The 25,860-nt window shown below is 39.9% G+C and overlaps 1 protein-coding gene across 1 annotated transcript in view; it reads left to right on the top strand.

Moving 5' to 3' along the window:
• The window catches only part of LOC133755991 (dystonin-like), a 492,822-nt gene that overhangs the window by 335,004 nt on the left and 131,958 nt on the right, over window positions 1-25,860 (top strand). Inside the window, 10 exon segments of the mRNA XM_062186300.1 lie at window positions 796-6,252; window positions 6,383-6,532; window positions 6,660-6,875; window positions 7,694-7,843; window positions 9,226-9,459; window positions 10,657-10,809; window positions 12,079-12,312; window positions 12,781-13,047; window positions 17,958-18,500; window positions 22,230-22,406. Coding sequence (XP_062042284.1) covers window positions 796-6,252; window positions 6,383-6,532; window positions 6,660-6,875; window positions 7,694-7,843; window positions 9,226-9,459; window positions 10,657-10,809; window positions 12,079-12,312; window positions 12,781-13,047; window positions 17,958-18,500; window positions 22,230-22,406 — 7,581 coding nt within the window.

Raw genomic sequence — 25,860 nt, 5'->3', positions numbered from 1 at the left:
ATAACATGATATTATGAAATAACCTGTGGGTCATCTCTATAGTGGTTTTGCAGTGTTATGGAGATGATTTGGTTTTCAGAGATAACCCATGAGACTTAATTTGAATACCACAAGGCCATATATTTCTGTGAGGATGCCTTAGCATCTTAAAATATGACAGAAAGCACTTTGAATTTGGCTGCACTTAAACTTGACAGTATATCAATGTGCCCAACACAATATTTGGTATTCAAAAATTTTTCATATTTAATTACCTTACTTCTGGGAATATTGTCAACATAATTTGTCACATTTTGGGGGTAGGTAACAATTTTTCTGGTTCCTTACATTTGGACTGTCTTTGAAGAAGTCTGTATGCTGTAAACATCAATAGCATGGGGTTTGATGCTCTCTTTCACGTCACTAGATTCTAATCTCAGCCACATGCAGAAAGCATGATTTGCCTCCTAGGTATATGTTCTGTTTCCTCACTATCATCATCTATCTGTTGTGTCCTCACTAACCTTGTTAATGTACACGATATGAAGTTTTCAATTCACAGATGCATGTTGTTTTCAAAGCTTTAATCACATCCTGTGCTGTTGAATAGATCACTGACATAGATCACTTGTGCATTTGAGCTGCCTAACATTCACAGCATTGCTGCACCTTGGTAAGTAGAGGATTTTTATGTTGAAGTGTATTCTTTATCACCAAAATTTTTTAAAAAAAGAACCACACACAAAACCTAAATTGCATGAAACCTGCCACTGTCGTATAACAGACTGACCTTAGATTTTTGAATTTTCTTTTCAGCTGGCTAAAGTGATTGCAGGCACCATTGATCAGACAACTGGAGAAGTCCTTTCAGTGTTTCAGGCAGTTTTAAGAGGCCTTGTTGACTATGACACAGGAATCAGGTTGCTTGAGACACAGCTAATGATTACTGGTCTCATTTCACCAGAATTAAGAAAGTGTTTTGACCTCAAGGATGCTGAACGTCATGGTCTTATTGATGAACAAATTCTCTGCCAGCTCAAAGAATTAAACAAAGCCAAGGACATTATTTCTACTGTGCCAACTACCACAATTCCAGCCCTGGATGCCCTGGCTCAAGGCATGATATCAGAATCCATGGCCATCAGAGTTCTTGAAATACTGCTTTCCACAGGCTTCTTGGTTATTCCAGCCACAGGAGAACACTTGACCCTGCAGAAGGCTTTCCAGCAGAACTTGGTTTCTTCAGCATTATTTTCTAAAGTCCTGGAAAGGCAGAATTTGTGCAAAGATCTTATTGACCCCTGCACCTGTGAGAAAGTGTCTTTAATAGATATGGTACAAAGAAGTATTTTACAGGAAAGTACTGGATTGTGGCTTCTCCCTGTAAGACCACAAGATGGGGGCAGAATAACATTAAAATGTGGAAGGAACATAAGCATTTTAAGAGCAGCTCATGAAGGCCTTATTGATCGTGAAACCATGTTTAGGTTGTTGGGTGCACAGCTTCTTTCTGGAGGTCTGATCAATTGCAACTCTGGCCGTAGAATGACTGTTGAAGAAGCCATGGTAGAAGGGGTGATTGACAGAGACACTGCCAACAGTATTCTCACCTATCAGGTCCAAACAGGTGGAATCATCCGCTCAAATCCTGCTAAACGTTTAACTGTAGATGAAGCAGTCCAGTGTGACTTAATAACTTCCAGCAGTGCTCTTTTGGTATTAGAAGCTCAGCGAGGCTATGTTGGCCTCATTTGGCCCCACTCTGGTGAAATATTCCCCACATCTTCTTCCTTGCAGCAAAAGTTGATCACAAATGAATTGGCATACAAAATGTTGACTGGCAGGCAGAAAATTGCTGCTCTTTATATTCCAGAAAGTTCTCAAGTCATTGGTTTGGATGTTGCAAAACAGCTGGGGATTATAGATAACAATACAGCATCGATTTTAAAAAGTGTAATACTGCCTGATAAAATGCCAGACTTAGGAGATTTGGAAGCTTGTAAAAATGCCAAAAGATGGCTCTCTTTTTGTAAATTTCAACCTTCGACAGTTCACGATTACAGGCAAGAAGAGGATGTTTTTGGTGGAGAAGAGCCAGTGGCAACTCAGAGTGCAGAACAAACTAAAAAATTGTTTCTATCTTACTTGATGATAAATAGTTACATGGATGCAAACACCGGGCAGAGGCTCTTGCTGTATGATGGAGATTTGGATGAAGCTGTCAGTATGCTGCTGGAGGGCTGCAGTGCAGAATTTAATGAGAACACACCTATAAAAGAAAGTCTCGAGGTCTTAAACTTTCCTGGTGTATTTCCTAATTGTGCTAAAAATGCAGAACATAATGAATGTACAGCTTTGCCAGGTAGTTTTGATAAAGGTCATTGCAGAGAACCTGAACATAAAGAGACCCCTGAAGATAGACAGTGTGTCATGTATGAAGAATCTCATGAAATGGGAAATAATGTTGTCAGTAGCAAACTGTATCAATCAGAAAACCTAGAAAATGTAGTAACAATGGGTAATAAAGTTAGAAGTTCATCCAGTGTGTGTGTTCCCAGCCCCAGATTTTATTTAACACAGACTGAATTTGTAGAAGCTAGCATGCTTAGAGATGATTCTGATAGCATACTTAAAAACTGTGAAAACCGCTACCAAGTCGAAACCAGCAAACGTGCTGATGATTGCAGTCACACTGAAAGCATTCACGGCTTTGCAAATGATTTGATCATGCATCCTGTTGTGAAATCAGAAACTGGTAGATTCTATGATCCAAGTGAAACTGACAATGAAGATAATAGGAACAAGGATTCTTCTGTCTTTGACTATTCCCCCAGGCTCAGTGCCCTGTTAAGTCATGATAAACTGAGGCACAGTCATGGAACATTCAATGCTGTGCACATCTCAGAGTGCAGTGAAAATCACGGTAAAAATTCTACATTGTCATTGAATGACAAAACCGTGTTATCAGGTGAAACAATGGAAAAAACATTTCAAGACCAATATCTAGGAATTGCAGCAATTAACGTAAGTTTACAAGGAGAAAACTCTGGACAAAAATCTTTAGATACTGGTTGTAATCCTCAAGTACAATATCACAGTAACTACATGTCAGATACTTATGGTGAGGAGGAGATAATGCATATTGCTTCCCAGCAGAAACTTGAAGAGCAAAATGAGTCAAAAATGGAAGTGACCCCATGGGAAGTGATACTGAAGAAGTCACCTATTCCCCCAGAGGGTGATACTGATGATGCGACTGCATCCAAGACTTGTGATGCACCATTGCTTGTAGAACCCATCAGTGTTGGTGACTATGAAACATCACTGCTGGATGATGAGCAGAGTGACACAGAAACAGACACTGATAGTGATGATGACTTTTATGATACTCCTTTGTTTGAAGATGATGACCATGATTCTCTACTTCTTGAGGGCGATGATCATGATTGTCTGCAACCTGAGGACTATGACACCCTACAAGAGGAAAATGATGGGATGCCGCCTACTGGAGATATTTTTTATGATGTCTCAAAAGATAATGAAGATTCTGTGGATCCCCAGGAGGGACCAGTTGGTAGCTTAAGTGTGAGTGACAAAGAACAATGTCTTCAGGATTTTCTTGTAGGTATCAATAAAGTGGAATCTGGTTCTGATAAAAATATACATTTAAATTCAGTTGACTTACATCAGGAGAATGGACAGTTTCTGGAATCTGTATCAGAAAGGAAATGCACAAATGACCTTGAAGGTGATGAGTATGGCTCATTGACTGATTATGAAATTGTAGGAAGGAAAGAGAGCTTTAACACATCATTAAGTTTTGATGGCAGTGGCAGTTGGAGAGGAAGAAAAGAGGAGTATGTAACTGGACAAGAATTTCAATCTGATACTGACCAATTAGATTCTATACACAGTGAAGAAAGCTATATGGATTTTGTATTTGACATTAATTATCAGGTTGATGATGATGATGACGATGACGATGATGATGATAGTGATTATCATGATGATGGCGATGGTGGTGGTGATGAAGAAAGGGGAGGAGTGGCAGATGAGAAGGGAAAGCTCATGTGCCCAGATATGGCTGTGGATATGAATATCCAGCTTTGTTCCACAACTGTCAATGAAAAAGGAAATGGTGATGGAAACCAAAGGAATAATAAAGTGTTTCTCCTGGATAAAGTACACAATGGTAGTTCTTTAGAAAAAGAGCAAAGTGCCTTTGCTTTACAGCTACAATCAACTGATAAGAGTAGCTTAGTTAGTGAAAGAAGCAGTCTTCCAGAATCTACAACTGAAGTTGTTGGAAAAAGCAAAGATAATCTGTCGAATCATGTGATAGAACTTAAGGATGTTTTGCTTAAAGATACAGAATCAGAACAAACCTTTGGCCCTGTAGATATCTTACATAATAATGATAATATCAGTTCAGCTTCTGGATTAAATAGGGATCTAATGAACACAAAGGCTGAGTTGATTCAGGGGCCAGAATTTACATACTCTGTGACAGGTAGAGATCAATGTTTTGAGAATGTAACATCTAAAGTCCACTTGTCTTTGGACAGCATCATTTCTTCTGAACCTGATTCAATAGGAAAAGCTGTTGAGGAAAACCATTTTCCACGAACCACGGCCCCTGTAACTGACAAAGGTCTCCAAGGAAATGAAAGAGATATAATGACAAGGAGAGAAAGCAAAAACAGTATACCAGTAGAAAATGAAACATCAGTTCAGCCAATGTGTTTGAGTAAAGGAGATGTGTTTACAGAAGAAGAAAAGAAATATCCAAGACTTTTGCCTGGTGAAAGTACAATGGGGAGTCTCAATTTAGTTAATAGTCAGTTTCCATTTCCACAGATCACAGACCATGAAGAACTTAACCAGAAAGAAAATCTTAAGGAAGCAACTGTAACTCTTAAAGATGAACCAGAGAATTTACAAATGGCTAGTAAAAGTCCTGTTCAGTTTGAGAATCTTGAAGAAATATTTGACACATCAGTTTCCAAAGTGAGCACTGATGACATTGCTTCAGACATGGCATTGTCTGAAAGGAATACGAGTACTGAGCGGGATTTCTCCCCTGATGGACCCAACAAAGACCCTGATCTGTTTACTTTCTTAAAACATTGTGCTAAAAATATAAAAGCAAAAGATGTGTTGAAATCAAATGAGGATATCTCGAGTTTTATTTTACCAGCTGTCCCTCCCTTGAAAGAACATTTACAATTTGGAGGTAATAATGTGAAAGAAAATTTGAGTTGTACCCAAGAAGGTTGTCCTCTGAAAGAGACGGTTCCATGTGATGATCATACTACTAAAGAAAATGACTCAGATGGAGGAATAGAACCAGAAAATAATGAAGCCACACTTGCAACCGTCTCTCTTAACAATGTCCAGTCAGAGCTGTATATGGATAGAATAGAAAATGATAACTTCAGTCACACTTTAACTACTGACCACTCATTTTTAGAAATTACCAATAAAGAAGAAAGAATTGAACAAGAGGTACCAAAAGAACAAGTGTTATCTCTAAGACCCCAAGAAAGGGAGTTTCATATTCCTGAATTGTCTCAGGTATTTGTTGGGGATGTAAAGGATATCTTAAAAAGCAAATTGAAAGAAGATCCTGTAACTCCTGAGGAGGCTGGAGAACATTCAGCCTGTGCGGACAGGGTGGTCAGTGCAGCATCTGGTGGGCTGAGTGACTTGAAACTCAGTGACTGTCCTGGGGTTTCCCCCACAAATAACTTGCTGGGACTAAAAACAGAGAGTAGAGATGATCCTTTCTCTATTGCAAATCTGGAGTCTGAGCTTCTCCTCGAGTTACTGAAGCAAAACCAACATAGCCAAAAAATTACAGGAGCCTTTGAACTGGTGAGAGAATTAACTCAGATGGACTATGACTTAGAGAAAAGAAGTATTACATCTAAAATACTTCCACTGCAACTTGAAAACATTTTCTACAAGCTGCTTGCAGGAGGATATTCAGAAAAAGTCGAACAGGTTGAAGCCCTGATTCATAAAGCTAGTACTGCTTCTGAGATGGTGGAAGAAAAGACACAGCTTCTTGGTGATCCTGAAGGCAGAGAAGGAAAGCATTGTTCCCTTAACTTACAAAATATAAAGGAAATTGGACTAGAAAACTCTACTCTGTGTGCATCAGCGTTGCCAAGAGATGAGACGCTCCAGGAGCTGTGCAGTGATTTCCCAAACCATTTGGAATGTGTTTCAGAGTCACAAGAAAAGACTTCTGGAGAAAATTCAATGGAACAAGTAAGTTCACTTACACATTTTATGTGAAAGTACCTGCATGAAACATTTGTGAATGAACCTCCCTACATTTTGTTTGCTTTAAAAACATGTGCAAAGGCTGTTGAATTAAAATGCTCAAATTTGTTTTTAGTTTTCCAGTGAGTTACAGCAGTGTTTACAGCATACTGAAAAAATGCACCAGTATTTGGCTTTGCTTCAAGATATGAAGCCTCCGTTAGACTACCAGGAGTCTCTGGAAAACAATCTAGAAGCTTTGAAGAATCAACTCAAACAGTTAGAGGTAAGAATTGTCTGCTCCCATTTATGGATGGAATCAGCCAATTTGGAACAAAGAGGCAGAGCACTTTCCTTTTGTGTTCAAGTTTTTCACTAAGCAGTAAATATATATGACATGTATTTCTTCACAGACATTTGAATTGGGATTGGCTCCAATTGCCATTATTTTAAGAAAAGACCTGACATTGGCAGAAGAGTTCTTAAAGTCTCTTCCCACTGGCTTTCCTAAAGGACCTCTTGAGGAGTTGAGTACAAGCCACCAGCGTTTGCACACTGCCTTCTCCTCCCTCAGCAGCCTGTCTTCAGACAGAACAAGACAGATCATGCTTGCAATCGACTCTGAAATGGTGGGCATCAAGATGTCAATTTTTTAAAAAAAATTTTATTTATTTACTTGAAAGGCAGGGTTAGAGAGAGACAGAGGAATAGAGTGAGAAAGAGGTCTTCCATCTGATGGTTCATCCCCCAGATGGCTGCCTTGGCTGGAGCTGGGCCGATCTGAAGTCAGGCGCCTCCTCCAGGTCTTCCACCTGGTTTCAGGGGCCCAAGGACCTGAGCCATCTTATTCTGCTTTCCCAGGCCATAGCTGAGAGCTGGATCGGAAGTGGAGCAGCCGGGGTTTAAACTGGCACCCATATGGGATGCTGGCACTGCAGGCAGTGGCTTTATACCCCCTTTGCCACAGTATTGGTCCCAAGATGTCAGATTTTTAAAAAAATGTATTCTTATCTTAAAGGTGGAAGACAGGTACAGGCAGAGAAAGATTTTCCATCTCTAGTTCTCTCCCCAAGTGCCTGTAACAGCAACTACTGAGCCAAGCCAAAACCAGCAGCCAGGAACTTAATCCAGGTTTCCTATGTGGGTGGCTGGGACTTAACCACTTGAATCAACACGTGCTGCCTCCCAGGGTGCACATTAGAAAGAAATGAGAATCAGAAGTGGAGCTGGTACTTAAAACCAAATACTCCATTATGGGATATAGGTGTCCCAAGTAGTGTCTGAACTGACAAGCCAAATGCTACCTCCAAATTTTGAATTTTGGAGAAAATTTGATTATTGGAGAATTTAGTCTTAAAATGAAGAGTGTTAATCCCTTTGCAAAATCACTGTAGTAATTTAAAATTTGGGGGACAGACAGAAATGAATGCACAGTTTTATTTTTTAGTCTAAGTTAGCAGTTTCCCATGAAGAATTTCTGCATAAACTTGAGTCATTCTCAGATTGGATATCAGAGAAGAGCAAATCTGTGAAAGATATTGAGAATGTGAATGTTCAAGACACTGAAGATGTAAAGAAAAGTTTGGTGTTTCTCAAGGCAAGTATCAAAGTAAATATGACAAAGCATGTTTTAAAAACCTATGGATTTAATATAAGTTTTTAGAAAAAAGAAGACATTGTTAATGATATAAAGAATTATTTCCTTTTTTTTATCTCTAAGATATGTTTGTTCATGGCTGACACAATTACTAAATAATCAGAATTTTAGGGATGCCATTTTGATGCCATCCCAAATCTTTTAGCAAACTCTTAAGACTGCTGATGTGTTGACATTTGTATTTGTTCGTGTTTCAGTCACATAGATACATGATAGGATAAATTAGTCATGTTAAAAATTGTCATATTAACACATAATAGTTTTTTTTTTTTTTGGTTTGGTTTTTTTTTTTTAATTTTTGACAGGCAGAGTGGACAGTAGAGGGAGACAGAGAGAAAGGTCTTCCTTTTGCCGTTGGTTCACCCTCCAATGGCCGCCGCGGTAGGCGCGCTGCGGCCGGCGCACCGCGCTGTTCCGATGGCAGGAGCCAGGTGCTTCTCCTGGTCTCCCATGGGGTGCAGGGCCCAAGGACTTGGGCCATCCTCCACTGCACTCCCTGGCCACAGCAGAGAGCTGGCCTGGAAGAGGGGCAACCAGGACAGAATCTGGCGCCCCGACCGGGACTAGAACCCGGTGTGCCGGCGCCGCAAGGCGGAGGATTAGCCTAGTGAGCCGCGGCGCCGGCTTTAACACATAATAGTATAAGTAATGTTTATACATAGTCGATTTGGACATGATTTTTTTCCCAAGTTCTCAGTTTAAATATCATGCCTCATGAATGATGGTTAGGCTCCTCAAAAAGAGGGTCAAAAAAAAAAACCTGGAATTCAGGCCTATTAAATTCATTTAATTTAAAATTTAATTAAAATTTAATTCAGGCCTATTAAATTCATTTAATTTAAATTTTTCAAGGTCTTGTTTATGTGTTACCAGAATTACATGGATGTTGTAGATATTAGCAAATAATAATGCCAGGTTTTCCTTCAGTGTGCTAAATACACATTAGTTGGGTCTTTGCATTTCTTCAGAGTTACATTTTAAGTGTGATATGGCAGCCAAAGGGGAAATATTCTTAGAATGGGTAATTATCTTTTTACATATTATTGACCACCTTAGTTTTAAAATAACTATTGTCAAAAAAATAAAATAAAGTAACTATTGTCATACATTAAGAGATGATTAATAGATTTATGATGAATAATGAAAACAGTCATTAAATCTTTGAATTTCTGATATGAGAAGCCTTTTTAAATATAAATATCATTTTAAATAAAATATTATATTTAATAATATTTAAAAAATATTTTTAAATATAAATATCATTGCTAAAATTTTATCCTGACTTAATTCTCCAATGGTAACTTGTCCTATTTTGTTCACAGAATGTGTTGAAAGATCTTGGGCAAACCAAAATGCAGCTGGAGACTACTGCCTTTGATGTGCAGTTCTTCGTTTCTGAACATGCCCAAGATCTGTCACCCAAGCAAAGCAAGCAACTACTAAGGCTCTTAAATGCAACCCAGAAGTGTTTTATTGATGTGCAGGAATCAGTAATTGCTCAGGTGGAACGTGTAGAGACTCAGTTACAACTAGAACAAGATCTTGATGATCAGAAGGTTTGCCTTTCTTTGTGGAGTTGGCATCCTTTGTTTTTAGCTCTGTGTAACACTTTAATGTAGATACCCAGGGATTATAGCATCACAGAGAAGATTTTCTGGAAAGGCATTAATGGACAGGATACAGTGTAGAGATCCTGCAGTGTATCATGATATTGGTTTCCATAATAATTTATATATGGTTTCCATATAATTTAGTTGATTTTAATTTTCATGACTTCCTAAAACTACTCAGATTGGAGACTTGATTTTTTTTATCCCCTAAGAATAGGAAACATGAATGCATTAAAAAATGTCAAGGAATAAATTGATAAAACATGGCTTACGAAGTTTAGAGTTTTCCTCTGGGAGGTGGATGTGGCACAGCAACTCACAGTGTAGACTCTGGGGCCAGACTGCCTGAGCTTACATCCCGTTTGCACTGCTCACTCACCGTGTGACCCAGGGCAGTCACAACCTCAGCTTTCTCATTGGCAAGTTGGACATCATAATAGTACTTACCTGGTGGTATTGGGACCACTCATAAAAGACTGTAAATAAATCACTTAGTGCCTCATGGCACCTGTGTTAGGCTCCTAGTAAATATGATCTATAAGAGGAATAGCTGGTGTTTATATAATAGGAAAATGAAAGAAGAAAGTGATTAGTACTGATTTACTGAATCATCTTTTTGAAGATTTGACAAGTGATATTAGAGTGCTCTACTAGCAGTAATGAGCAGAGAGATGGGAATGTAATTAAACATAATGATTAAGTAAATATGTTGCATGCAGTGTTTCTTTTATGGTTTCTTGAAGCAACCAAACATTGTCTCTAGCATGATAACCTATATACACATTTCAAATATGTTAACCAACAAATCGCGACTAACTTCTCTTTTGATGTCCTTTTTGCAGAATTAATTGTGTGTGTCGCAGGTTTCAAGAGCTTAAGAAAATGGGATGCTTCTTCCTGTCGGTCAGAAGTTCCATCTCTTACACATATGCATGGCCAGTATTCTGTCGAGCAATTTCATCCTCGTACCTGGGACTTGCTCGTACTTTCTGTGTCACCTTGCTCAGTTTGTACCCCATTGCTATCATGTTTACAGCATACTTATCAAAGCTGATTAGAGAAAACTTGAAAAGTGTTTTGATAAGGAGCTATCACACTGAGATTTTGTGACATTTACAGTATCTCGGTTTTTCTCCACTTTAGATTGTGGCCGAGCGGCAAGAGGAGTACAAAGAGAAACTCCAAGGGATATGTGATCTCCTCACCCAAACTGAAAACCGCCTTATTGGTCACCAAGAAGCCTTTGTGATTGGAGATGGCACAATTGAGTTAAAGAAGTACCAGTCCAAACAAGAGGTAGAGTTTGGTTTTGCAGTGGCTGCTCGGTGCTGTTGTGAGGTTTGAGTACTACAATTTGGAAGGCAGTCAGGATTATTGAAAAATCCCCGTCATACCTAGATGCCTCAAGCCTGAGCCTTAAACATTATACTGAACGTTAGATTTTTTTGGTAAGATATTGAGTGGAAGACATATAGAAGGTTTGATAATGGAAATACCTTGTGTAATGAATTAAACTTGATCCATTTATGGCCAATTCAGGGGAAACAATCATTGGTATGATTTCTTTGTCTTTCCTAGCTCTTTTTTATTTCTGCCATCATTTTCTGCATTTTGTTCCTTGTTACTGATTGAAGATGGAAAAAAATGAGACATGACAGATTAAGATACTTTTATTTTAGTATCAAGGGAAAGAACATTCTCACTGTTAACTAGATAACTCTGTTCAAATTCCAGAATATCTACATCGTTGGCTTTATAACTTAATCTCTCTGAGCCTCAGTCTCTGCATTGGTAATACTGTCATTGCCACATTTTCATAAAAGTTGATTAAATATTGTGTGTTGAGTCACTATTACAATTAATATCACATAATCATGACTCAGTTAAGATCTCTTTTAATTCAAATATTTAGAACAATTTGAGAAGGCTACAGATATGCAGAAAAACAATACTGAAACTTAAACAGAGTGTGGTACAGAGAATGAAAATGTCTAACAACCAAGGAGGAAAATTTATATAGAGAAATCTAGACAGGAAAGCTATGACTGCTAAACATAGATATTCATTTCGAGCTTCCTAGCAGCCACAGTAAGAAACATATTATACATATTATAGAGTCTGGGATTTAGAGGAAAATAGCATCTTACTTCAGTGGGAAAACTTTTGTTTTTATCCTGAGCAGTGGATATAGATTAAAAAATAAATGTTTAAAACCAGGATAAATAGGATCATGTATTTATAAGCTTTTGTAAATGTATTTATATAGTACAAAAGTTGAAATATATGCAGATTTTTAGATTACATATTCATATTCAATACACCAGTGTTTTCAGTGCTTGACAAACTACATTTCTTCATTGAACATGAAAAAAATCATGCTTTACTGTAATGCTGTTTGAGGTTTCAAATTATATCAAATACTGTTACTAAAATAAGTCAATTCAAGTTAAACATAGGAATATGATTTTCAAACTACTGCCTGTGCTAAGTTCTGTGCTCACTCCTTGTAGATTACAACTCTGGAAGAGCTAAATTTAATAATATTTTTTTCTTTTGTATTATAAGGAATTACAAAAAGATATGCAAGGAAGTGCACAGGCTTTGGCAGAAATAGTGAAAAACACAGAAAACTTCTTAAAAGAGAATGGTGAAAAGCTATCACAAGAAGATAAAGCTTTGATTGAACAGAAACTTAATGAAGCTAAGATAAAGTGTGAGCAGCTTAATTTAAAGGCAGAGCAGTCGAAAAAGGAACTGGATAAAGTTGTGACGACAGCAATCAAGGAAGAAACTGAAAAGGTATTTATTCAGGTGTATGGCAGGACAGTACTGCTGTATCAGTAAATGACTGAGATAATATCTACCTCATATTGAAGTGATGCCAGGTGGTATTGATTAGTGCCAAGGACTAGAATTTTGGGTTTCCAGCTTTGTATCCAAACAAATATTACTAAAGGTTTGAGGAGTTGGCTTTACTTAACTTTTGCTTAAAATTTAAGTAAGATTGTGAGACTTTCTGCTTGTGAAATGTGTCATCCCTTATCAATTACAGTTTTAACTTTGGATTATATTTTTAAAAACAGTAAAAACTTCAGAGTAATTGCCTGTTGCTCTAAGGTTTAATTTTAATGCATTAAAGCTTCAATGTGTGTCAATTTTTAGTATCCTTTTCCTAATTTAAAGGTATCTAAGTACTTACTTTTGGATGTTCTAAAGCCATGCTTTGACCTGTGTTCTGAATACCTGTTGTGAACTTTCCCTGTCCAGGTGGCGGCTGTGAAGCAGCTGGAAGAGAGCAAAACCAAAATAGAGAACCTTTTGGACTGGTTGTCCAATGTTGACAAAGACTCGGAAAGGGCAGGGGCAAATCACAAAGGGGTAATTCAACAGAATGGGACACATTTTCAAGAAGGTGATGGCATGTCGGGGATTGGTGAAGAGGATGAAGTTAATGGTAACTTGTTGGAAACCGATGTTGATGGGCAAGTTGGAACCACTGAGGAGAACCTCAACCAGCAATACCAGAAAATCAAGGTGTGTTGTTTTAAACGTAATAGTATTTTAAAGTTTTATTTCTAGGTCATGAAGATGAAAGCACTTAACACATGAGTTATCTTTTCAAACCTTAATGACCATAGAGGGTATAGTGTCCTTTTGTCCTTGGGCTTTTATTATAACAACTAATAAATATAAATAATAATAATAATAAGGAGTTAATCATTGGATCTGGCATTCTCCACATAAGTAATATAGAATTGTGAGGAGTTGATAGAGATACATTCAACTCTCTGAACCTTTAAGGTTCTTCATTCACAGATTCAGCCAGTTTGCAGATTGAAAAGATTTGAGAAAAGAAAACCTGTGTCTATAATGAACATGTGCAGACTTTTTCCTTGTCATTATTCCTTCAACAACATAACAGCTACTTACCAAGCATTTACATTGTGTTAGGCATTCTAAGTAGCGTACAGATGATCTAAAGTGAATGAGAGGATGTACATAGGTTGTGTGCAAATAGTGCACCATTTTATAAAAGACTCTCGGGTATCCCTAGATTTTGAACTCACAGAGATCCTGGATGCAGTCCTACAAGGACAGTGAGGGAATACTGTAATAATAAAAATAGTTAACATTTGTAGAGCAGTTAAAGTGGGCCAGGCATGCTCTTGAGCTCTTTTTGAACTTAACTCATAGAGCCTTCTCAGTTACTATTTGAAGTGTTTATTTTCACTTTATAAAGGGGGAAACTGTAACTTACAGAATTAAAGTAGGCTGCCCAAGTTACAAATCTTGTAAGGCAGTGGTGGGGAACCTTTTTCTGCCATGGACCATTTGGATATTTACAACAACATTCATGGGCCATACAAAATGATCAACTTAAAAATTAGTGTGCTGTAGATTTATTGAATTTCGAGTCTTGCCTGTGGTTGCCTTGGCAGGGCCAGATCAAATAATCTTGAGGGTCTTATACCACCCCTGATGGAGTTTGGATTTAAAACCAAGGCATGTGCTCACTCCTGAATTCCAATCCATATTTGTTGACTAGCTCATTGTGCAATCTTCAGCTTACTTAAGGTCTTTAAACACTCAACTCATCTAATACAGTCAGTGAAGGCTGTTGTTGAGAAGAGACAAAAGTCCTTCTAAAAATTTGCTTCCTAGACTGGTGCCACAGCTCACTTGGCTAATCCTCTGCCTGCGGTGCCGGCAGCCCGGGTTCTAGTCGGTTGGGGTGCTGGATTCTGTCCTGGTTGATCCTCTTCCAATCCAGCTCTCTGCTGTGCCCTGGGAGGGCAGTGGAGGATGGCCCAAGTGTTTGGGCCCTGAACCTGTATGGGAGACCAGGAGGAAGCACCTGGCTCCTGGCTTCAGATCAGCACAGTGCACCTGCCGTAGTGGCCATTTGGGGGGTGAACCAACAGAAAAGGAAGACCTATCTCTGTCTCTCTCTCTGTCTAACCCTGCCTGTCAAAAAAAATTTTTGATTCCTGATGGAAAGTAAAGCTAACATCAATGCTGTCAGAGGAACAAAGGCAACTGTAGAAAAAATTTTTCAAATATCTTGTAATCAATAATTTCATTTTGGCTTTTAGTAATTGGAGACTTATATAGTTCTATTTGTTTCCCTCCAGCTCTGGGTCTTGGGAATCTTTGTAACAGGATGTTCTCTGTGGAGTTCTTATAGAAAATATAAATTAAGCCAGAAGAAGAGTGGAAATGTTTATTATATCTCAGTTTCAAGGGCTGTTATTGGACTTCATTACAATTGTGTGTTAAAATGAGACATCTAATGAATTCCTAAAGGAACTTTATGAGTCAGTTACAAAGAAGTCAAGAAAAGTTACTAACTTGACCAAAGTAGTGAAAAATACCAGCAGGTGGACTTGAAGATGTCACACAGGAATGCCCTGTGTTTAGCTGCAGTGTGACATTTCCCTTCTGATCTTTTTACCACTAAGAATACGGGAGTCTTAATGTGCCTAACAGTCTCCTGGTAGAGTAGAGAGATGGTCAGAGGCACTGAGCCAAGGATGTCTAACTCTCCGTAGTTGTACCACCTGTCCTAGGCCAACCCATTCTCCTTTAGCCTGAGATACTACATCTGTAAAAGGCAGGAGATGGATCTGGTCATTTTTAAGGTATTCTGTATGTCTATCCATCCTATTATGTAGAGTCCTTATGGAATGTAGCATATGCGTATATTCAAATATGAAAGATTGAATCTATGGAAGAAAACTTAGTGAAGATTGTTTATTGGGGTAGGCATTGTGGGGCACCACACTAAGCTGCTGCTTAGGATGTCCACATCCAATATTGCTGGGCCAGTTCATGTCCTGACTGTTCTACTTTCCATCCAGCCTCCTGTTAATGTGCCAAGGAAGTAGTGGATGATGGCCTAAGTACTTGGATCCCTGCCACCTAAATGGGAGACCAGATGGAGCTCTGACTTCTAGCTTTGGCTTGGCCCAGCCCTGGTTGTTTCTAGCATTTGGGTAGTGAACTAGAAGATGGAAAATCTCTCTGTATCTCTCTCTCTCTCTATGTCAGTCTTTCAAATAAATAAATAAATAAATAATAAATCTTTTTAAAAAGATTATTTCCATATGCCCACCATATGACAGGCATAGCTACAGACAGCGAGCCTACAATTGTAATTGTTTGCAACTGACTAATTGGGATCAGACTTATATAAGTTATGGTCACCCTATGTTCCTGTTACCTAGTAGCAAATAGTTCTTTTGCTTCAGCTCCTGAGTGTCAGCATTGTTCTAGGCACTTGGGACTTTGCAGTGAGGCAGATAAAGCTGTCCTGATGCTTGCATACTAAGGGGCTGTGCGTAGTGCAGCAGACAGTAACTTACTGCTGTGGCTTGTTGGAAGGTGATGGGTGCTAAGGGAGGAGAAGTAAGGAATTGGGAAAGGGAGGCTGTGGAGCTGGGAACACTTTTCTGTGTTTAAGGAGGCTCGTGAAGGTCTACCACGTGAGGAAGATGGGATTTGTACAGACTAAAAGGAAAATGGGGGGAGGGGTTAGCAAAATGCCTATCTGATGTAAAAGCTATTTTAGGCAGACAAAAAGAAAAACAGGAGAAAAAAAAGGTCCTACAGTGTCTGCTAAGGTGGAGCTGGTGTGGGTAGGAGTAGGAGCAGCGAAGAGGTTGGAGCAATAAAAAGAGATCTAAGATAGCAGGATCAGGTCATTTGGTTCCATGTAAGCCATTATAAGAAACGTAGAACATTGCTCAAAAGGATTATTATGCATTTTGCCATTTTGTATGGCATATTGGGATGAATAGGAGAAGATACTTAGGGGTGGAGGGCAAGGGATTTCAGCCACCTGTGGCCCACATGCTGTCTGAAGGCGGAGGTGCTGTCAGTAGCTCTGCATATCTGGGACTTGTTCTGCAGCACACCTGCCTGAGAACTCTGCCTTCCGGCCTTCGGAGTAGATTTGAATCCCTGGCATGTGCTAGGCTCTACAGGAAGTGTTCTGTGCATGTGATCTCACGTGCTCGTGATGGGTAGGAGTTATTTCTCCATCTCCACATGTGGGAACACGAGGCCCAGTGAAGCTGAGTTCTCTTTTATTATATTGCTTTCTGGAACTTACATTGGGCTTCTCTGACTGTACATGGCTCTTGCTTAATTAGTGTTGAAGCTTTAAAATATCAGTTTTTTCTCTGTATCTAAATTTTTTTTTCTGGATAATTTCCTAATTAAAAATATTGCATCTCTTTGCTCAATAATTGTTTAAGGGTTTTAGAGATCCCTTTTGGGTGACTATGAAGAAGTAGTGAGTCAAATATGATCAGATTATACCAGTAGATGTTCGCTTTAAAATTGGAAGAGAAATTTATTACATTTTTTTTAACTTAGAGAGAGAGAGAGAGAGAGAGAGAGACTCCCCATCTGTTGCTTCACTCCCCAAATACCTGCAACAGCCGGGATGAGACCAAGCAGAAGCCAGGAGCCTTGAACTCAATCTAAATCTTCCAGATGGATGCAGGGATCAACCATTTGAGCATATCATTTGCTGCCTCCCACAGCATGCATAACCGGTATTCCAACCTGGGCATACTGTATAGGATGTGGGCATCCTAAGCAACAACTTTTTATTTATTTTTATTTTTATTTTTTGTTTTGTTTTTTTAACTTTTATTTAATGAATATAAATTTCCAAAGTACAGCTTATGGATTGCAATGGCTTCCCCCCCCCCCAATATCTTCCCTCCCACCCGCAACCCTCCCCTTTCCCGCTCCCTCTCCCCTTCCAACTTTTTTTTTTTTTTTGAGATTTATTTATTTATTTGAAAGTCAGAGATACACAGAGAGAGGAGGAGAGGCAGAGAGAGAGGTCTTCAACCCACTGGTTCACTCCCCAATTGGCCACAACGGCTGGAGCTGCATCGATCCGAAGCCAGGAGCCAGGAGCTTCTTCTGGGTCTCCCACATGGGTGCAGGGCCCCAAGGACTTGGGCCATATTGTACTGCTTTCCCAGGCCACAGCAGAGAGCTGGAACAGAAGTGGAGCAGCCAGGTTTTGAACAGACGCCCATATAGGATGCCAGCACTGCAGGCGGCTGCTTTACCTGTTACGCCACAGTGTGGGCCCCCTAAGCAGCATCTTATAACTTATTGGGCCAACCACCTACCCTTATTTGTTAGCATTTTCCCTCAAATTTTTCAAAAACAGTATGTGTCTTGTGCAGTTATCTAGGTACTTTCTAGCAAAGGTTGGAAACTTCCTTAATAAAATGGGAGAGCTCAAAATGCAGTTCTAGCTATGCTGAAGCTCACCCATAAAAAGGAACATTTTACAGTGTGGGAAGGGGTATGAAGAGCAGGCTGTAGCCCTGCGGCTCCCTGAAGCTGAGTGGAGCTCCTGATGGCCCTAATATAACCCCTTTTTGCTTTAAAGTGACCGTCCGTTTGTTTTCACTTAGGCCCAACACGAGAAGATCATCTCTCAGCACCAAGCAGTCATCGTGGCCACTCAGTCTGCCCAAGCGCTGCTTGAGAAACAGGGTCGCTATCTCTCTCCTGAGGAAAAAGAGAAGCTGCAAAAGAACATGAAGGAGCTGAAAGCACATTATGAAACGGCACTGGCAGAGTCGGAGAAGAAAATGAAGTTGACACACTCGCTACAGGAAGAATTAGAGAAGTTCGATGCTGATTATAGCGAGTTCGAGCACTGGCTGCAGCAGGCAGAACAGGAGCTGGAAAACCTGGGGGCAGGTGCAGACGACTTCAATAGTTTAATGACCAAATTGAAGAGGCAGAAGAGTTTCTCTGAAGACGTTATTTCTCACAAAGGGGACCTGCGGTACATCACGATCTCTGGAAACAGAGTGTTAGAAGCCGCCAAATCTTGCAGCAAGAGAGACGGCAAGGCTGACAAGGGTACTATTGACACCTCTGCCACCCACAGGGAAGTCCAGGGCAAGCTCGATCACGCTACTGATCGGTTCAGGTCTCTCTACTCTAAGGTAATGCTATTTTTATTTTTTAAGGGGAAAATGATTCTAATTCTTTTGAATTTGCTGAGACTTGCTTTATGGCCTAGTATGTGGTCAATCCTAGAGAAGGTTCCATGCACTGCTGAGAAGAATGTAAATTCTTTATGTGTAGGATGAAAAGTTCTGTAGATATCTGTTAGATCCATTTGGGCTATAGTGTTGTTTAAATCTACTGTCTCCTTGTTGATCTTCTGCCCTGTTGATCTGTCTATCTCTGAGAGTGGAGTATTGAAGTCCCCTAGTACTATTGTATTGGGTTCTAAGTCTCCCTTTAAGTCCCTCAACAAGTCTTTTAAATAAACCGGAGCCCTGTAATTAGGTGCATATACATTGATAATCGTTATATCTTCCTGTTGAATGGATCCCTTAATCATTATATAGTGCCCCTCTTTGTCTCTCCTAACAGTTTTTGTGGTAAAGTTTATGTTGTCCGATATTAAGATGGCTATGCCCGCTCTTTTTTTCATTTCTGTTGGCATGGTATATCTTTTTTCCAGCCTTTCACTTTCAGTCTGTATGCATCATTGTTGGAAAGATGTGTTTCTTGTAAGCAGCAAAAAAAATGGGTTTTGTTCCTTAACCCAATCAGCCAATCGGTGTCTTTTAACTGGACAGTTCAGGCCGTTAACATTCAATGTGACTATTGAGAAGGAGTAACTTTGCCCTGCCATTTGCCAAAGATATTTTCTAATATATGCTTTGAGATTCCTGTGATCTTTTGCTGTGAGGTTTCCTTCCTTTACCTTCTTTCATATTGGTGACCGTGTTTCTGTGTTTCTCTGTGTAACACATCTTTAAGCATCTTTTGCAGGGCTGGACGAGTGGCAACAAATTCTTTCAATTTCTGTTTGCTGTGAAAGGTCTTTATTTCACCTTCATTCACAAATGAGAGCTTTGCAAGATATAATATTCTGGGCTGGCAGTTTTTCCTCTCTTAGTACCTGGGCCATATCTCGCCATTCCCTCCTAGCTTGTAGGGTTTCTGGTGAGAAGTCAGCTGTGAGTCTAATTGTAGATCCTCTGAGAGTAATCTGATGTTTCTCTCTTGCTCATTTAAGGATCTTTTCTTTATGTTTCACTGTGGTGAGTTTAATTACAACATGTCGTGGTGAGGATCTCTTTTGGTCATGTTTATTAGGGGTTCTATGAGCTTCCTGTACTAGGATATCTCTGTCCTTCTCCAAACCTGGGAAAATTTCTACTAGTATCTCACTAAAAAGGCCTTCTAATCCTTTCTCCCTCTCCATACCTTCAGGAACTCCTAGAACCCGAATGTTGGTTTTTTTAATAGTATCCTGTAGATTCCCGACAAGATTTTTTAGATTTCTGATTTCCTCTTCTTTTCTTTGGTTTGACTGTTTCCTTTCCTGTTCTCTGTCTTCTAAGTCCGATATTTTCTCTTCTGCTTCACCCATTCTGTTTTTAAGGCTCTCTAATGTGTTTGTCATTTGATCTATTGAGTTCTTCATTTCATTATGGTTTCTTGTCACTATCACAGTTTCATGTTCTACTAGTTGTTTCATTTCATTTTGATTCCTCCTTAATATTTCATTTTCGCATGAGAGATTTTCTGTCTTGTCCATTAAGGATTTCTGTAGTTCAAGAATTTGTTTTTGAGAACTTCTTAATGTTCTTATCAACTTTTTGAGATCCACTTCTTGCATTTCTTCTATCTCTTCATCTTCATAATCTTGGATTGGGGTGTCTTGTTCATTTGGGGCATCATAGTGACTTCCTTGCTCTTGTTACCTCGGTTTCTGTGTTTGTTATTTGGCATTTTGGAGAAAATTTATGGTTTTTTTGCTGTAGTGTTTTTTTTTTCCTCATTATACTATGCCTCTAGATTAAGTGGGCTGTTTGCTTTGATGGATCCTTAGAGGCTGTGATGGGTGTGGCCAGAGAGCTGTGTTCGATTCTTCAGGTTTAAGGGTGTGCCAAAGGTGACTCACCCAGATTGTTCTCTCCCTTGCTCGCTCTTTTTTTTTTTTTTTTTCTTTTTGACTCAGTTGGGAAGTAATTCCGAACAGCTGAGTGGAATTGAGGGTAGTTGAAATCTGGCCTCTGTGGGTATTCATTTGATCTACCCCTGGGACCACACAAAGAGTTTATGCAGCCCTCAATGTGTTCTCAAATTTCTCCACAGTCCCAAGGTTACCGAGTTTGTGTACTCGGTGAGTTCTCTCGCCCCTCCTTGGATTTTCACAGTCTCAGATCGTTAGCTCCACCTACTTTCACTAGATTCTAACCTCCTGTTATTTCTCCCGACCAGAGTCAAGTTTTTCTGCTTGGCTACTCGAGGTTGCCGCTTTACATATGTAAAATGGCGCCTGCTCTTTGTCTTGCTCGGCTTTGTAAGGTGAGTGGAGAGAGAGGCTAGTGTCCGTGCCGGTTCCCCTTATTTATTCGTTTTTTTTTCTCTCCTCCAGTCAGCCTGGTGAACTTTCCCCAGTGGGGCCTCAGGCCTTGTTCTGCCTTTCTCCGCCAATGTCTTGGGTTGCTGAGGTTTTTGTCTTACCTCCGGTTCCCGTGCTGGCGAGATTCTACGGCTCGGCTCCCAAGGCTGCGCTTCCATGCAGTGGGCTCCCCGTAGGTCCTCTGTGTCACATCCACTAGATCCGGAAGCGTTTCCTCTGCAGTTTTTTTTTCTTGAGTCTTTTTCTGAGGCTACAGTAACTCCACTTTTATTAAACTATCTTTTCCCAGACTATTGGTGCGTGCCCTCACTATCCGCCATTTTTTTAAGGGGAAAATCTGTGGTTATTGTTTCCACTCTGTCCTCTTAACTTTCCTTTTGGAATTAGAAGTAGGAAACCTGACAACTAAAATAGCGAGTAGAGGTAGCTCCAGCCTACTTCCCTGTATTCTTTCGTTCTGAAAAAAGTGGTTAAAGATTGAGAGCTCCTAGGTTTTTAGTTTTTGTGGAAGCCTAAACTCCAAAACTGTGCTATCCAATCTGACCACCAGATGGCATTTATGTATTGACTCCAAGCATATGGAGTGGCTTGTGGCCACTGAACTTGGAAAGTATGCAAGTATTGTCTTAGGTCTCTGCACAAACATTGCAAGTGATTGTATTACAAATACACTTGATCATTATGTTACTTTAATCAGCAACTAACAGACTGTTCTGTTTCTTTTGCTTTTGTGAATAAGTACAGGAGTTTTGTTTCAAACAGTAAGAACACATTTCCTTGTTTGCTGAACAGTAAGCCGAATTGACAGGATTTAAAGACCATTGCTGACTTTGGGTTTTGCTTCATTCTAATGTTCGATTTGCCATTTGCTCTCCTTTTGTTAATGAACCTTGTGCAACTTGCAGAAATAAGTTATCAAGTACGTTGGAAACCTTTCCATAAAATACATACCTGCATTCCTGGTGTGTAAACCGCAGTGGGAATATGCCCTGGTAAACCTGCCTCCTTTGACCATTGTTATCTTTATCCTTTATTCTGGATTAAAATCATCCCTTAAGTGTATGTTTTTGAGTTGGTATAAATCTAAGCTGTCTCCTCATTTTTGTTACTTTTTGACTTTTTAGAAGATACTTCTTATAAAAGAGAATATCTGAGAACTATAGAGTTTTCATTAACTCTTTTTTATTTCCCCAACTTTCATAGTTCATGGGTTGTAAGTTTATTTGGCACATGTTAAAAGTCAAGTTTAATTTCTCACCCCAACCCCTTTTCTCTTGATTTTTAGTGCAATGTTCTTGGAAACAATCTTAAAGATCTGGTGGACAAATACCAACACTATGAAGATGCTTCTTGTGGACTTCTTTCTGGACTCCAGGCCTGTGAGGCCGTGGCAAGCAAACACTTACTTGAACCCATTGCTGTGGACCCGAAGAATCTGCAAAGGCAGTTAGAAGAGACCAAGGTGAGAGAGGGGGCACGCCCCAGCGAGCACCAAAGCCAGCCCTTCAGTAGAGTTACTGGAAGGCTTCCGGTTCCCACACTTCTGTGATAATTTCACTCAGGGTAGAGGAACGGAGGGTTTGGGAAAAGCACATCCCTCCCTCCAGAGGAAGTTCTGTGTCTTCACAGTGCGTTCGTTCTTTTCCTGCTGCTCTGACTGGTTTGCCATGGCTGCATGGCTTGTTACTTTCATTCTACAGTAGCTTCTGCCCAAACAAAACCTAGAGTTGTCCAGGCCTCTTATTTTTCCAGATACTTTTCTTTCCTTCCTTCCTTCCTTCCTTCCTTCCTTCCTTCCTTCCTTCCTTCCTTCCCTCCCTCCCTCCCTCCCTCCCTCCCTCCCTCCCTTCTTTCTTTCTTTCTTTCTTTCTTTCTTTCTTTCTTTCTTTCTTTCTTAGTTAGAGAGAGAGAGAAAGGTCTTCCTTTTCCGTTGGTTCACCCCCCAAATGGCCGCTACGGCTGGTGCTGTGCTGATCCAAAGCCAGGAGCCAGGTGCTTCTTCCTGGTCTCCCATGCGGGTTCAGGGCCCAAAGACCTGGGCCATCTTCCACTGCCCTCCTGGGCCACAACAGAGAGCTGGACTGGAAGAGGAGCAACCGGGACAGAATCTGGTGCCCTGACCGGGACTAGAACCCAGGGTGCCGGCGCCGCAGGTGGAGGATTAGCCTAGTGAGCCGTGGCGCCGGCCTTATCCAGATACTTTTCATTGTTTTTTCCTTCATTAGAATTAAGTTCCGCAAGGGCAGCTCTCTCTCTCTCTGCTTTGTCCATTGCTGTTTTCCCAGTGCCTAGACTGGCTCAAAGCAAATATTCAAGAAATATTTGTTCAGTGTCCAGATGCAAGGGAAGGACTATCACTGTCATATTCAAGAACCCTGGGGACCAGGACTAGGGTTCCTATGTAGGATCCTCATGATCCGTGCAGATACAAAGTCAGTTATTATTACTTAGCACAGTTCTGAAGAAGTCTGCTTCTCTTTCTCTCTCTTTTTTTAATTTATTTTATTTATTTAGAAGGCAGAGAGAGAGAACAAGAAAGAGAGAGAAAGAAAGAAATCTTACACCTGCTGGTTCACTCCCCAGATGCCTGCAATGGCCAGGGCTGGGTCAGATGGAAGCCAGGAGTGAGGAGTTTCTTCCAGGTCTCCCATGTGGGTACAAGAGGCCCAAGAACTTGGGCCATCCTCTACTGCTTTCCTAGGTGCATTAGCAGGGAGCTGGATGGGAAATAATGCAGCTGGGACTTGAACTAGCACCCATGTGGGATGCTGGTGTGTTGCAACTTTACCCATTATGCCACAGCGCTGGCCCCCATTTTCCCTTTCAGAAATGCAGGTTTAATGTCAGACTTCTGACACTGTGGGAATCTCTATCATCCCCACACTGCAGAGGGAGTCTCTCTGCTATTTTTAAAATTTAAAGCGTATTTAAAAATTCTAATGTAAACAGAGGTAGTATTTTATTATTATTTAATATGACCAACAATTTTGAATTTGAAAATTTCATCTAAATCTGTGAAGAGTCTTATGCATAATTGTGATGAAAGTAGGCATGGACCTCAAAATTAATTTGTACCAAAATAAAAATCTTTCAGTTCCACCTTTCCACAGACCTTTCAAAGTACCCTCCACACTCTGTGATATTAAGTAGATAGGTGGTGGTAGCTTAGTACTGCTATGGCTGATAATTCGGTTCTGTTGCCAGGATTGCCTGTTAAAAAACTGCTGTTCAAGTTTGACTATGTGTCAGTTACAAAGTCAGAAATCACTGTGTTGATAACTAGAAAGAGGAGTTCTACTGGGTGACTTAACATTAGGCATTGCCGGACACTGGCCTCTACAGTTGGAAGAAAATGAAGTCATCCTGGAAGTGAATCTTGCAGTTAAGACCAAACTGAGAGAAGGCCCTGTAAGGGAGGTGGAAACAAAGGATGAGTGGAGGGTAGGAGAGGGGCAAGGAGGTAAAGAGGATGGAGTCACTCTGGGGCTAGAGAGTTAGCCCAAACCCCTACCCAGGCGTCAGGGAGATGTCTTGAGTGAGGTCAGCATCACCATATGGATACAGCTTCCCCATGGGTTGTCTCCTCCTTCAGACATACTTTTTTCAGTATTTTTCTTCCTTAAAGATTTTATTTATTTATTTGAGAGGCAGAGTTACAGACAGAGAGAGAGAAAAACAGAGAAGTCTTCCATCCACTGCTTCACTCCCCAGATGGCTACAATGACTGGAGCTCCTCCCATCCAGAGCCAGGAGATTCCTTGGGGTCTCCCACTTGGGTGCAGGGGCCCAAGCACTTGGGCCATCTTCCACTGTTTTCCCAGGCCATAGCAGAGAGCTGGATCAGAAGAGGAGCAGCCATATGGGATGCAGGTTCTGCAGGAGGAGGCTTAACTTACACCACAGTGCCAGCCTTCAGTGTAGTTTTATTTGTTTTTACTTTCTTTATTTTTTCCACAAGCATAAGAACAGATCTGTTGTAATTGAGTTTTCAGTTTCCACTTGGATAAGTGTCCAAGGACAGAATATATGGTGGCGGAAATGAAGATACTGAGATGTTAAGGCTGTTATTTTGGTAGGAAATGCCAGTAGTTTAAAATAATTAATGTGATTGCCTGTGTTACATGTAGTTAGGACGTAATGCCCTATATAAAGAAAGGTGTAGAACATAGAACATACATATATCATTTAGCATGTTGAGTTAGACCTATGTTAAAAACCAGATTATATCCTGTATAAACTAATTTTTATGTAACTAGAGCAAAACAGAAAGAAAATCCCAAGAGAATGCTATAGCTTTTTAATTAAATAGATACGTGGATTAATTTTTAAAACAGCAAAATTTATTTGCTAAGTCCTATAGAAAACAACTTCTTTAGGCACTCAGAGAAATATAAAGAGAGACATCTCAAAGGAGAATGAATTCTAATTAAGCCACAGCACAATTTTAAAAATTAAATGTGTGCTTTAGATTTTCCCTGGCATATGTACATATTTTTTATAGATGAAAATACTAGTATGTAGTGAGGATAAATTTTTATGAGGATTAGATAGACTCCATTTAGAAAAATTAGCAACATGTTAAAATTATTTTTCTTTTACCAATAATATAAACACATAAAGTGAAAACAAAAATCATTCATCTAATTTTAACATACTAACTTCTATTTATATTCTGTAGTAAAATGAATTTAACTTGGGGGTACCCTGTTGATTCATTTGAGGTATTTCTGTCCAATGCATGTTGTTTTTAGCATTCCTATTCAGGGGATTATTAGCTGTGTTGTCAACAGCCTGATACCACTGGGCTATGTGACACACATCAAGATTTGGAGAGAATAAAAGAGGATTTTAGCCCCATCATAGACACAGAAGATAGGATTCTGGGACCAGTCAGAGACATGGGTTGGGAACTAGTT

This window comes from Lepus europaeus, chromosome 3 (assembly GCF_033115175.1).
Source record: "Lepus europaeus isolate LE1 chromosome 3, mLepTim1.pri, whole genome shotgun sequence".
Classification (NCBI taxonomy): domain Eukaryota; kingdom Metazoa; phylum Chordata; class Mammalia; order Lagomorpha; family Leporidae; genus Lepus; species Lepus europaeus.
Note: the sequence above shows the minus strand (reverse complement) of the source record. Positions and strands in the feature narration are given on the sequence as shown.